The sequence below is a fragment of the Lampris incognitus genome, chromosome 11 (genome assembly GCF_029633865.1).
Source record: "Lampris incognitus isolate fLamInc1 chromosome 11, fLamInc1.hap2, whole genome shotgun sequence".
Classification (NCBI taxonomy): Eukaryota; Metazoa; Chordata; class Actinopteri; order Lampriformes; family Lampridae; genus Lampris; species Lampris incognitus.
Genome location: NC_079221.1, coordinates 17,360,490 through 17,374,528, shown reverse-complemented (window position 1 = coordinate 17,374,528; position 14,039 = coordinate 17,360,490). Strand labels below are relative to the sequence as shown.

General features: G+C 43.1%; 1 protein-coding gene across 1 annotated transcript in view; it reads left to right on the top strand.

Moving 5' to 3' along the window:
* mlphb (melanophilin b) overlaps window positions 1-14,039 on the top strand; it is a 64,972-nt gene that overhangs the window by 20,162 nt on the left and 30,771 nt on the right. Inside the window, exons 3-6 of the mRNA XM_056289743.1 lie at window positions 4,509-4,730; window positions 6,874-7,013; window positions 11,487-11,528; window positions 13,975-14,027. Of these exons, the coding sequence (XP_056145718.1) occupies window positions 4,509-4,730; window positions 6,874-7,013; window positions 11,487-11,528; window positions 13,975-14,027 (457 nt within the window). The remainder of the gene's footprint in view (window positions 1-4,508; window positions 4,731-6,873; window positions 7,014-11,486; window positions 11,529-13,974; window positions 14,028-14,039) is intronic.

Sequence of the window (14,039 nt, the reverse complement as noted above, 5' to 3'; positions counted from 1 at the left end):
ATGGTCTGAAAAATCTTTGACAAACAATGAGGGCCCTCTCATCCTTAATGGATATTTGCCAAACTCCGTCTGGGCTGGATGGCATTTGGGAGCTGGTATGTAAGCTTTTGTCTTCGCTAAAGTCAGCATCTTGCAAGGCAATTACTTTTGGAAGCATCAGCAAACATTTGCTTTATTTGAATGTTGACCAAAGAGAAATGAAACAATTCAAAAGCCATAATCCAATTTCCAAAACCCTGAAAATGCCAAGAGTTGCCAAAACGCTCGGCCGTGCTAAGGGTGGATTCAGTTTTTGAATAGGGTTTAGATTCCCTGTTTAAAGCAATTGCACTTGCATTTATTCATGCAGGCTGCATCTACGTGGATTAGTTGAAGTTGCGCAAATGATTGTTGACCACCAATAGCCATCAGGCTCTTTGGAACAGCAGCAGTTGGATAAGAAAAGTTACATGCAATTAGGGCAAATGAATGGACAACAATCAGGTGACTCCAAAAAAAAAACCTTTTGATAATCACTCAACCACACTGGTATTTTTGCTACCTTATGATTTAAATTGAACAGAGTGCTGATCATCAAGGTCAGTCTACTGCATGCCTCTTTTTCTGTATGAACTGTGAAACAGCAAAAACACAAGTGTTTCTCCTGGTGTAATACAGTATAAGTCTAAAACTGTAACAACCTGGAACAAACAATGACACGCATATTTGAAATATCAGGAATCAGGAACATTTATTTGTCATTTCATTCCATGCACCTGTGCACATGAAATTAAATGAAATATCGTTTCCCACAGCAGTGCAATACAAAGACAGAAACACATCCATACTACAAGAACACATATATCCAAGCTACAAAAAAAAACTACAAAAACACATAAAGCCAATATATAAAAACAATAAAATAAAAATCACTGTCAAAGAGAGTGAATGCCAGGATGACTGTTGGACTGCCGGTCTGCATGGGCTAACAGTTAGCTTAGCTTGCCCCGCTTCCGCGTCCTGTCAGACCACCCTCGGTGTTTCCTCCACAGGCGCAGCTCCAAGCAGGGCCGTGGTCCCTGGGTCCACCAATTGCAGCAGACCAGGCTCCCCCAAATGATCCAACACCAGCTCTCCCAGCCAGACACCTTCGACACACCTCCCCACACTCCACATGACGACACCAAAAACACAGTCAACACTAGGCGAGGCCGCCGCCAGACCACCCTTGGTGTTATCGGAAGTGCCAGTCTGCATGGGCTAACAGTTAGCTTAGCCTGCCCCGTGCCCATGTCCTGTCAGAATGCCCTCGGTGTTTTCTCCTCGGATGCAGCTCCAGACAGGGTCACGGTCCCCGGGCCCACAGGACGCAGCAGACCAAGCTCTCCCAGCCAATCCAGCACCAGCTCCCCCAGCCATCAAATTAAAACATAAACCTAGACGTGGACAAAGACACTGCATGGACGGTACTGGAAGAGGCCGCCGCAAATGTAAATTCCCACTGCCATCTTCCCACACCGGTACTGGGTGAGGCCGCTGCAAAGGTGAATTCACACAGCCATCCTTCCCACCGGAAGTGGTTCGAAGTATACCATATAATATAATCCAGTACAAGAGCAAGACAGACAAACTGTAAGAGTTGATGAACCAAATTGACTATTTGAGAACAAAATCTCAGAAACACATTGAGTATATGTGATATGTGATGCATATACGTATGTATATGTGAGTATGTAATATGTGGCTCAGGGACATTTTGTATTTTATTAAGATGGAGAAAATAAGATGTGTCACAGGTGGGTCAATAACCAGATTTCATAAAACATGGGGTCCTTTCTTTAAAATTGTTTAAGGAACTGCAGTCACTTGACATCCCATAAAGCATTTGGTAACCAATATTATTTGGTTGGACTTTGGGTAATTTATTTACATGTGTGGTGATATGGGTGTATCCCTTAACTATTTTTTTTACCATTCTGTTTTTTTCTGTGTAAGTGTATAATTTTTTATAATATTGTTTATTTGTCTTGAGTATACAAGTTTTGGCCAGGCAGCCAAGCTATATTTTTGTTTGTTTGGTTTTTTTCCCTTTTTTTTTCTTCTCTATGTTGAATTTTGGTTGTTGTTGTTGTTGTTGTTGTTTTCTTTCTTTTTTTAAGGAAACATAAACATTGATTCCATATATGTGTATACAATATTTTGATTGTAAAATTCAAATAAAAAAATTTGTGAAATTTATTTTTTCAGAAACACTGTTTAAGATAGACGAGCAGTGTGCACTTTGCAACATGAGTTCTTGTCTTTACCTGCTGTTTTCAGAAATTAGCGAGCCCATACATTTTCTTAATATGGTTATATGTCAAGCTAAGAGGGCGATGCTTTTACTCACTTCAGGCTTGCTACAAAGCTACCGCACTCTAAGAGGAGGCCCATCATGCAATTTCCCCATCATGCATCTGTCCTTGGTTTATCCTTGCTTTATTAGTGCTGCAGGGATGACGGCAGCCCACACTTTAGCTGAATGTCGTGAAGAGTTAACCTACAGCTTTATGCTAACATAAACTCTCAATCAACTGGCTGTCAGAGGTTTGAACCCCAGGCCGTCCCAGGTCCTTTCCGTGTGGAGTTTGCATGTTCTCCCCGTGTCTGCATGGGTTTCCTCCGGGGACTTCGGTTTCCTCCCACCATCAAAAAGACATGTATACCCTCCGGCTTGGTCAGGCGTCTCTACAGACACAATTGGCCATATCTGTGGGTGGGAAGCCGGATGTGAAGAATAGGGTAATTGGCCAGGTACAATTGGGGAGAAAAAAAGGGGGGGAAGACATGCATGTTAGGGTTAATACCCCCCCGTCTGTGCCCCTGACCAAGGCAATAGGAAGAAATAAATGGAGTTGGTCTTGGGTGCTGCACGGCTGCTGCCCACTGCTCCTAGTTACACAGCTAGGATGGGTTAAATGCAGAAAGTAAATTTCATTTGTATGTATGTACAAAATTACTAATAAAGAGTATTCAAATCTATTCTTTTCTATAATTACATACTAGCATACGTAATTCCTGATACGTTATTGAAAAGCTTAACCTTTTCTCTCACTTGCCTCCCACCATTAGCAGGTCGTTGTGCATTGCTAGCTCATAAACAGCACCTCTGCAAATGCAGAGGATGTAGAGTTTTGCTGAAAGACCCTAAAGCAGAGCAAATGTTTCTCGTCATGGGAACCATGACAGGAAAACCATGACAAAAACCTTTTTTTTTTTGTTGAAAAATGTCCTCCTTGTTCACTATGCCATCCCGCTGCCCCAGAACTGATTCATTTTCCTCTTCTTCTTTTTTTTAAACATCTTTCAAGAATCATGATCAAGTAAAACCACACCCATCCAATTAGGAAAAAAATATATAGATGTGAAAATACCAATGTCCTGTTATACATAACTCAAGTCAAAGTGAATAAGCTATAGCTCGCGCAGATTAACCTCTTGCTTAAGAACACAAGCTAAAGCTAAGTTCTTATGTAATGAAATGGTAAAGTCATTTTCTATCAATTAACATTAATCCCCCAGTTTTACTAGACGTGGAATCACTTTCATCTTCGCCTTTTGCTGGCAAAGCGCTGATGTTCGGTCATTCTTCTTAACATATGGTATCGCTTTGAGAAGCAATAACTCCTGTCTTCAGCCACAAATTGATGGCATTTTTGGCTTTGGGCTATTCATTTTGCCGTATATTTGAGAGCACTCAACAGACAGTTAAAGTCGATAGAGAACGGCTTTGATCACTGGAGGGTGTAGTTCTAGATGTATGTAAGTAGATGAGAGAGGAAATTTGTCAGAAGCGTGGATATGTTTTCCATATTTCTTTGTTTGTCTAATATGTATGTTTTGTGGTATACTTTATAGGATGTGAGTATGGGCCTCCATCTATCTTCATTCCTCGCCTTATGCATCCAATGTCATGATGTCATCAACTGTTACCAAGCACAGGATGAGGGTCTAAACAGTTGTTTAAGATTTACAGATATCTTCCTGTATGGCGTCATATTACTCAAAGCCCCGTTTGAAAAGGTTTGGCATTCAGGCGAAGTGCTCTGTCCTTTTGGAATGGACTAGTTTTATCTGCAGTTTTAAGCGAAGGGAGCCAAAAGCTTTCCTGTGAAGTGGGTGTGTTCATTTCCTAGAGGTTTCTAACATGGGCCATATGGCCTAATATTATAGATGTGTATTGCATCACTTTATAACATCCTGTTAAATCAATCCCAACTGAACCGGGACTCCAGAAAAGGGCAACAATTCAGAAAGGACGGACTGCAAATATAGAATTATGCATTGCATTCTACACTCATGTATTTTATTATTACTGTCACCTTGGTCTTCTCTTTTCATACAGTTTCCATTCAGTTGGATTGTCCATGTATACAGTCCCCTCTGTACCAAGAACACCATCTGTTCAAATGAGTTCTGAAGAGTTATCAAACTGCCCTCTACCTTTTCTCAAACCATTATCGCTCCAACTTTTCCATTTTAATTTCCAGGGATTTGAAGACAAAGATAGAGAAGGAAGACACCAAGAGAGAGCTGTTGGGCAAAGAGACTGGCTTGGCCGAGTCTCATTGCATCCGCTGTCTCCAGCCCTTCAAGTTTCTGGTCAACAGCAAGCGGCAGTGTTTGGACTGCCAGCTGTACATCTGCAAGTCCTGCAGCCGCTACAACAAGAAGGAGCAAGGCTGGGTCTGTGACCCCTGCCACATGACCAGGTAACCAATTCAGTTCCAAGAAAAGAAAGGAAAAAAAATCAAATCTAATTTTCAGATGCACATATCAGATTGCCATTGTAGGGTCACTGGGTTTTTAATGCAGGAATACAGGAAATACAGGAATGAAAAAAGAGAGAGGAAAGAGCTTCTCCTTGAATTTCCCTTTGCATCTGGAATATTCTAGCATGACTCTTCAGTCAAACACTCATATTTAACTGGGTGCCTCTCAGTCATGGACGTTTGAATGAGGATAAAGCAGGTGTTGCTAAAGCAGAGAAAATGAGCTGTCAGTATTGACTCACAAAATAAAGATGACAAACACTTGTGTAACGAATTCATGGGCAGCTGAGAATCCATCACAGCCAGGAATCAAACCCGGATAACCCAGCTATCCGTTCCCGGTATATCAGTTCCCAGCTGGCTAGCTGCCCCCTGAATTCGCTACACTTGCTATTAGTTTCAAATACGGAAATGCTTTTTTGTTGGGGGGGGGGATTTTCCCCCATTTTATCCCCAATTGTATCTGGCCAATTACCCCACTCTTCCGAGCCATCCTGATCTCTGCTCCACCCCCTCTGATGATCCGGGGAGGGCTTCAGACTACTACCACATGCCTTCTCCGATACATGTGGAGTCACCAGCCGGTTCTTTTCGCCTGACAGTGAGGAGTTTTGCCAGGAAGAATAGCGTGTGGGAGGATCACGCTATTCCCCCCAGTTCCCCCTCCCCCTTGAACAGGTGCCCCGACCAATCAGAGGAGGCGCTAGTGCAGCGACCAGGACACATACCCACATCCAGCTTCCCACCCGCAGACACGGCCAATTGTGTCTGTAGGGACGTCCGACCAAGCCGGAGGTAACACGGGGATTTGAACCGGTGATCCCTGAGTTTGTAGGCAAATACTTAAATGCATGAATAAAACGTTATCTTGTCCCTTTAATAGGAACCCATTTGACATTTGACATATTTAACTGTCTCACCCCAAAAATATTTATACTGATTAGACAGGTAAATGTACAGTGACTTCAAAAGCACTTTGAGAGGACACATAGGTGTTTATTAAATCTGAAAAGTTGTAGTTTTTGGATGGTGTCTCTAATCACTAGACCGGGCTGCCACTCTCAGACCCCCTCTGAACCATCCATTAACTTTTATCACAGAAATAAACCATGTATTAATTTAGAATTATTTACAAATTTCATTGTGAGCTTACAACAAAGACAAACCCTAGAATAGCAGTTCATTTGAGCATATTTGACCTTTTTTTGTATGTTAAGATCAGTGGCACAGTGGCGCAGTGGTTACCGTGGTCGCTTACAGCAAAAAGGTCCTGGGTTCAAACCCCCTGGTAGTCCAACCTTGGGGGTCATCCCAGGTCTTCCTCTGTGTGGAGTGTGCATATTCCCCTCTTGTCTGTGTGGGTTTCCTCTGAGTGCTCCGGTTTCCCCCCACAGCCCAAAGACATGTAGGTCAGGTGAATCCGCCACACTAGAAATTGTCCCTAGGTGTGAATGTATTGGCCCTGTGATGGCCTGGCGGCCTGTCCAGGGTGTCTCCCCGCCTGCTACTCAATGACGGCTGGGATAGGCTCCAACATCCCGCAACTCCAGTTGGGATAAGCAGCTTGGATAATGGACGGATGGAAAATCAAGACAGTTCAGATTTCTATTTCAAGTTCAATAAAGAGCAGCAGACAAAGCTAAAAATCACATTCAGTGACACTCTTTCCACTAAGTGACAAATCGAAGTTCATTTCAAGCCCCAACACAATTATCGTACAGTTTTTTGGGTTTTTATTTTCCCCCTTTGGATGAAACTGAACGCAAATTTCAATGACCTGGGGCATTTTCTGACAAAGGCTCGACAACTTAAGCCAGCATTGCTGGATCTGACACATGTAATCCACCACACTTCGACTGTTATCGTCCAGATGCAGAAAAGCTTGCTCTTGCTAAAAACAGATGTCTGTAGGAGAGCATTTCAGTAGACCCACTTTTGTTCTTTGCGTTTGTATTTTTCTTCATTACTATAAGTCCCTTATCATGAGCAAACATCGTCTCTGTCCAAAAACTTTGTCTGTTACTCATCCTGTTTCCCTTCTTTTTTTTTTTTTTTTTTGTGTGAACTGCATTTCTTTTAACAGGGTCCTCAAGATCGGCACCCTGGAATGGTATCATGAGAATGTGCGTGCACGCTTCAAGCGCTTTGGCAGTGCCAAGGTGATGCGATCGCTTTTCAAGAGGCTGAGTGGAGAAGACAGCAGCTCTCAGACTGACCTCAGAGGTAACACTATCCTTCTTGGAAAATCAATGTTGATGTTTAGCATTACCATTATGTGATAAACCTGAGCTGTGAAAGGGAGAAAAAGAGACTCTGCAGATTCCAGAGCACTCTGGCATAATCTGGCAGGGTGTGCGAAAAGTGTAATTGAAGATAAACAAGAGACCACTTACTATATTAAAGGTAAAAAAAAACATCGGTGGGAGTCAAGCTTGTGTCTTGAAGGTTTGAACCCCTGAAACACCTGAACAAATCTGAACTGTGAAATGGAACAAAACACCCACCCTTCACCCTTTACTTTCAAGTTGCCCTAAGCAAGTTAGCACTCAGTTGGTCCACTGGAGCTATGCAGCTGCTAACAGTAAAAGACTTGTTGTTCTGGGTCAGTGTCTGAAACTATAAAAATGTGACACATGACATGTGTTATGCTGGGACCACTTTACAATAAGACTACCCTAATAAAGGATTTATAAATGGTTTCTAATTAGATTATCAATTAGATTGTAAGCACTTTATAAATCATTAATAAACAGTTATAAACAAGTTATAACACACTTCATACATCGATGCAGGCTCACTATTTGGCAAGATCAAGTTACTGCTGCACTTTTTGTCTATATATTCTGTTAAATCTCAGATCTTACCAGTTGCTTAGCTTATGTTATCTTGTCCCTTTATCAGTCAGCATATTCAAATATCACCTTCACCAGCTATTATGTTGGCTCACTATTTGGCAAGCAACAGGTCACTGTTGCCCTTTTTTATCTAATGTATTAAAACAGCTTATAAATGATTTATAAAGTGTTCATAGCCTTATTAATAAACTAATTATAAACCATTCATAAACCCTTGATAAGGGTAGTCTTATTGTAAAGTGGTACCGCGAAGCCATTCTCCTTAGTTAAATGCATCATTAAAAAGTCGTCTGCAGCAGGGGATCAAAAAACCTCCGAGGGGTGAAGTACCAAAATTAAAACAGCAACTCAGATGCAATTGCGGTTTGGCTCGAAACGGCACTCTTCTCACTGCTTGCCATTCAAACAGAGCATTCTGTTAATTAGTTCTAAATCAATCTATTTTTAATGCCAGATATTGGTCTTAAAATTTGGTTGTAATGGCTAGATTTGGCCATGGGGGCTGATTGCAATTCCGTGGCCTAGAAACTGGATAATAACTTTTGAAAATTGACTTATTAACCAAGATTCCCAGGTTTAGACAATACGGCTATAACAGATTGCTGACGTGAATAATGCTGCGAGCTATGCTGTAAGACAAACCAGGAAAGGATTATGAGAGAATTTGTTGATTTAGGCTTTGGCATGGAATACAAAAGCTTTTGCATTATTTGTTTAATAATTGCACAGATGTTTAATAATTGTGGCTTGCAGTCTATAAATGCTTGTAAAATTATGTGTTTCATTTTATTCTTTAGTAACAAGAATGAGCCAAATAGATTGATAGACTTGTTGCATGAGCTTTATTATTTTTCCATAAGCTCATGCTTTCAGATATTGCCTCAGAACTGTAAAAAGGTCAACATAGTCAAGGACAGGTATGACCAGTGAACTGAGACGTAAGAAAAGGATCACTGATAAGAGGTTATGGTGGCGATGAAAGAGACATCTTCTCAGAACAGCTCCTACTCTCATTTCTTTTACCCATAATCAATGTTTGGGCCAAAAAAGGCCCTTAAGCAAGGATTCAAAATGTTTGCCTCCACGGTACTTCAGCACAGATGTGCAAACGTCTGGTAGAATTTAATGGCCGGTGCAATTGGTCGTGGACTCCAGTTTTTTTCAAGTTCCCTGTTTGACACCCAAACTCACTGTGAGCGACTTTATCGACTGTCCATTTGTTGCAGTCGTTCCTTTTCAGGTCCTTGGGAGACCTCAAAGGCCAAAACTCAGCCTGCCAGCCACACAGAGGGAGTCCATTGCTGAAAATCTGCTTGAGCTTAGTGTCTGAAATCCCCAATAAATGAAGAGCTTTATGAAGATGCAATGGTTGCATACTGCACTGTATACACATGGATACAATGATGGAGTGGCTTTTTAAATCGAAATTTACATCATAGCATCACTAAAAGGTCGCACTCAGTACGCCGTCCAATTTAATGTTATGAATAGTTTATTGTATGGCTTACAACATCATACAGAATTACAATATACAGAAAAATACAAGATTAATCTCGTAAATTCATGCATTGAGCATGGATATGCGATGCAATTGAGGGGATTGCAGTGGCTGAAGATTTCCTTTCAAATTTGTCGATAAATGTTCCTTTCAGTGACTCACAAGAATGAAGTTTCCTCCATCGTTTCTCAGACAATAAGCCCTCCTCAGAGAGCTGCCAAGTCTGACATAGGGATTTAATCTCCTTCAGCTTCTCTTTTTTCTTCCAGCTTTGGCTTCTCCCAGTCCTGTATCAAGCTTTTTCAGAAAATGGCTCAGTCCAGGATGAAGCTTGGACCTGACCTCCGAATGTCGCTTGTCTGCCCTCAACACGTGAAGTCATGGCTCAGCTCGCGTAGAAACACTTCCTCTTGGGCCCCTTAAGTTGCTTGCTGGTGTTTTGGAGTTGGACGGCGTTATCAGAAATATTGACGTTGCACAGAAAGGGTTTGCTTATGTTTGCTGCGTGTGTTTAAAGTCTAACACAGTGACGATATCGAGCTTCGTCAAAGCTTCACGTCAGCTGTTCTCTCCCAGTTTTTGGCTCATGAACCGAAACGACATCAATGTTATCCTGTGGCTATAGCCAGCGCCTTTAAATCAAATCTTTATGACACACACTATATATCAGCAATGAAACATTTCAGCATTATAATGCACAGCTGGTTGCCAAGTTGGAACATAGTATGATGAGAGCAATAAAATATAGAGATACAGCCGGGCCCTCTGGTACCGGTTACGCTGAGTCACCGCGGGGGATTGTCAGGAGGGGTATGGAGAGAGCAGGTTGGCTGGTTTGAACAAGTGGGCCATGTAATCTTCCAGTTACATGTCTCCAGTTCTCTGCCTGGAAGTGAGTGATCCAATCCTGAGGGGCTTCGCTGGCCAGAGAGAGAAGGGAGGGAGAGAGAGGGGGGAGTGAGGAGAGAGAGAGAGAGAGAGAAGAGAGGGAGGGAGAGAGAGGGGAGTGAGGAGAGAAAGAAAAGAGAGGGGGAGAGAGAGAGAAAAGAGAGGGAGGCCAGAGAGAGGGGGGAGAGACAAAGGGGAGAGGGGGGAGAGAGAGAGGGAGTAAGGAGAGAGAAAAAAGAGAGAGAGAAAGAGAGAGAAAAGAGAGGGAGAGAGAAAAGAGAGAGAGAAGACTAGATTCTTGAGTAATGCACACGTGTGCACATAACGTGTCATGCAGCTTCTAGATTCTCCTGGGGTTGAAACCATAATTAAGAAACAGACTCTAAATCTGCATGTTAACTTGTGTGTTATGTTCAAAATGTTGAGCACGCAATCATGAATAGACATCTATGTGTCCATTTGTCTTAGATTAAACATGCCTGAGAGCACACACACACACACACACACACACACACACACACACACACACACACACACACACACACACACACACACACGCAAACTCTCTCTACATTCTTTTACTGTATATATTCGACTGTGGTCCGCTGGGCTCCCAAAGCTCCGAGGGTGTCTGTCACGGCCCTGGCCGTGCCTCCAGTTGTTTCCGTTGTGTTTCCATGCGTTGCCCTTTCCCCCGGTGTCTCCGGTTTTCCCTGTCAGTATGTGTATATGTGCGGTGGGCGCGGCCTCCTTCCCCGGCACGCTGCGGATCCCTCCTGATTTGCAGCTCGTTCGCCTTACCTGCCCAGCCTGCACACCTGCCTTCCATCAGCTCAACACGACAGTCTGTCTCTTCCGCCTCTCCAGCCACAGTCGCTCGCTCTCGGCCACTCTGCTGCTGCGTATTCAGCGTTATTCCCCGTGTTTCCTTGCATTACCTGTATTTACCCTGTCTCCGTGTGCTTCCAGGATCTCTACCCCCGCCCCCGCCCCCCCCACCTGTCTGCCTGCCTCGCCTGCTCGTTTACCAACGCCCAAGCTTTTCCTCAGCCACGCTCACTCCCTCGTCCGTCTGTCTGTCCTGTGCATGCCTGCCATCCTCGTTCCCCTTTATTCCTTTTACATCACTTAATCCCATTGTCTGTGTCTGCGTTTGGGTCCCCCTCTACCGATCGTAACCAACCGCGTCATCCTCTCGACACTGCCTTTGTGTGCACAGAGCAGACGGTTTCCTCGGTTACACGAGGGCGACAAAATGTCAGTAGATGGGCTGTGCGTAATGCTCATGGGAAAAAGTTGCCTTCTCTGACTCAACGATTCATCCTCGCGTCCCATTTTTATGTATTGCTGAAGACAAGTTGGCTACGGTGACACACTTAAGTGTCTAGGATGATTTGTATGAACTGAGAGAACTGATTAGAAAGGCAGTATCTCATCTCCTTTTCTCTTTTCCAGAGCCCTATGAGTATGACACACAGAGCATGCCTGATACTCATGGTGAGTTGAGACGTCTGTGTGCAAAACCCACGTCAAATGGTACTTGCCAATAATTGCATGTGTTTGTATTTCTGAGATGAGTGGATGATTGTGTGGAGCGAACAATGAGATTAAGTCAGATACGTTATTACGTAAGTTGTCATGCAGTATGTTCCAGAGAGCTGAATCAGTTCATCTGGACACGTTTATTGTGAGAAACGTTTCATCACTCATCTCGGTGACATCTTCAGTCTCAACTGACTGCAGGTATCCCCCCACCCTTATAAACAATACAGTCATTAACTAGAGTTTCAATGGCCATGTGTACTATTCACAGAGGATTTGGGAATGTCTACAGAGGATGAAACCGGTCGGTGGATTCGGTCGTTATACATCTGTCGCCATCTTACACTGCTGTGATTACAACATCCCCTAGTCCTCGGAATGGTACACACGGCCATTGAAACTCTAGTTTCTGTTAAACGTGTAGGCCAATAAACGTTGTATCCAGATGAACTTATTCAACTTCCTTTGAGCATTGTAAAATGGCGACAGATGTACTCTTAGCCCCCCCCCCCAGCTTCACAGATAGTCGTTCCCTCTTCACATAGATGGCCTCCTTGTCTCCCCGTTCAAACCAGCGTTCCTCCCTATCAAGGATGTGCAGGCAGTGTGTTGTTTTCAACTGACTTTTATGAAAACTTCCAGTGATTGTCCAACTTTTCTGGAAGTCTTCATGCATGCTCAATAATCCAGGTAAGAAAGATCACAGAGAGTTGAACCAGTTCCTCTGAAGAGGTCACTTAGATGAGTGATGAAACGTTTCTCTCAATAAACGTAATCCGGGTGAACTGATTCAACTTTCTGTGATTTCTGGAACTCATATTTGTCTCACTTGGCAACGACTCGTAAGTGAGCTAACTCAGTAGGCTGAAACAGACCATTAAAAGCATTTGCCAATGCAGGGTGATCCAGGTATTTTCCAATATCTAACTAAAGACGGCCAACAGTAAGAAGTCATTTTCAATAAACTACTGCACTGCTGTTGCCATACAGACTGAAGACGCTGCAGCTCTGCTAACCAGTTTCCAGAAATTTAAACCTCAGTATTTATAAACTCATCAAAACTTGAGTTTCACTCTGATCTCTTGGAACAGTATTTGATCAGTCCTGGAGTCATGTTAATTATGATCCTCAGTAAGTTTACCAGGAGTTGAATTTGTAGCAATCAAGACGCTTACTGTATTTATGATGACGGATGAAGATAATGTGAGATTAGAGATAATCACAGAAAGTTTGCTGTAATGAGTAGATTAAACCATTAAAATGGTCCCCTCTGACTTTGAAGCTTTGGGGCCATTTCAGGCCCTGGGTACAGCGGTTTGGAAGCCTACCAGAATGTTTTGGTTAGGCTGGCTCCCTCACGGCCCGCCTGCCTTCCCCTCGCTCACATATATTGGCATATTAGGAGGTGGATGAAGCAAAAACAGGGGATGTTTTAGTCAGTAGGAGTCGGGGACATGTTGTTTTGACAGCTAGGCATTTGCATCATTTAGACTGTCATTGAGTGTTTGCAAAGTGTGCGTGTGTATGTGTGTGCATGTTCAATATCCATATGGTAATTAAGTATATCGATAACACATAATGTAGTTATGCATGTGCATACAGTGTGCTTTTATGTTTTCCCATGCATTTGTTTTTGTGTATCTGAGCGTGTCTGCATATGAATTGAAGGATGTGTGTAAACGATGTGGTAAAAAAGCATAAAACCATGTTTTCAATAGAAATGGCAACTGGGACACTCGTTGGCATGTAGACAATAGTACGAGCTTGTCACAACCGTTTAACGTGCATGACAATGTAATATATTTGTCGTTGCGCTTTAGCACTGTTCTGTTGAGCTGTGACGTCCATCCTTAAATGTCTCTTCCTCCTTTTTTCTCTCTTTTTCTCTCTCCCAATAACTCTCAGCCTTGTTCATTCCCTCTCTCTCGCACCCTGCGTGTCTCCGTGATTCAATCAGAGAGGGGGTTTTCTGGAACAGAATGTTATATAGAAGGGAAAGTTTCTTGTAAACACACTCGTAAAGGGGGGCTGAGAAGAGCGTTGTGTTCTCCTGCTTCGCCTCCTTGCGCGGTGCAATGCCAGATAGCAACATAAAACTTTTGATTTGCTGCGAGACATACAGTGTGCCTTTTGTTATGGATGGCGCTTAACAAAGGTGCTTGGGTTCAGAACCATCCACCGTAGTAGTTTGGAAATCTTTAACGAGAAAATTCTGGAAGGAGAGATTTCGCTCCAGAGCGTGGATGAGGAGGAGTCCTATGTTAAGGCTAAGCAGGGGATCTTCATCTTTTTCACCGATTTGTTCCCAGATGTGAGGGAGGGCGTGGCACTATTTGTTGTCTTGTGTTAGTCCAAGCATTGTATTAACACCAGTCTGTGTTGTGTCTTTCTTCCTCAGCAGATGGGTATGAGGAGCACAGCTTGTACGTGACAGATGATCACCAAGACAGAGCGGTACTGCACACC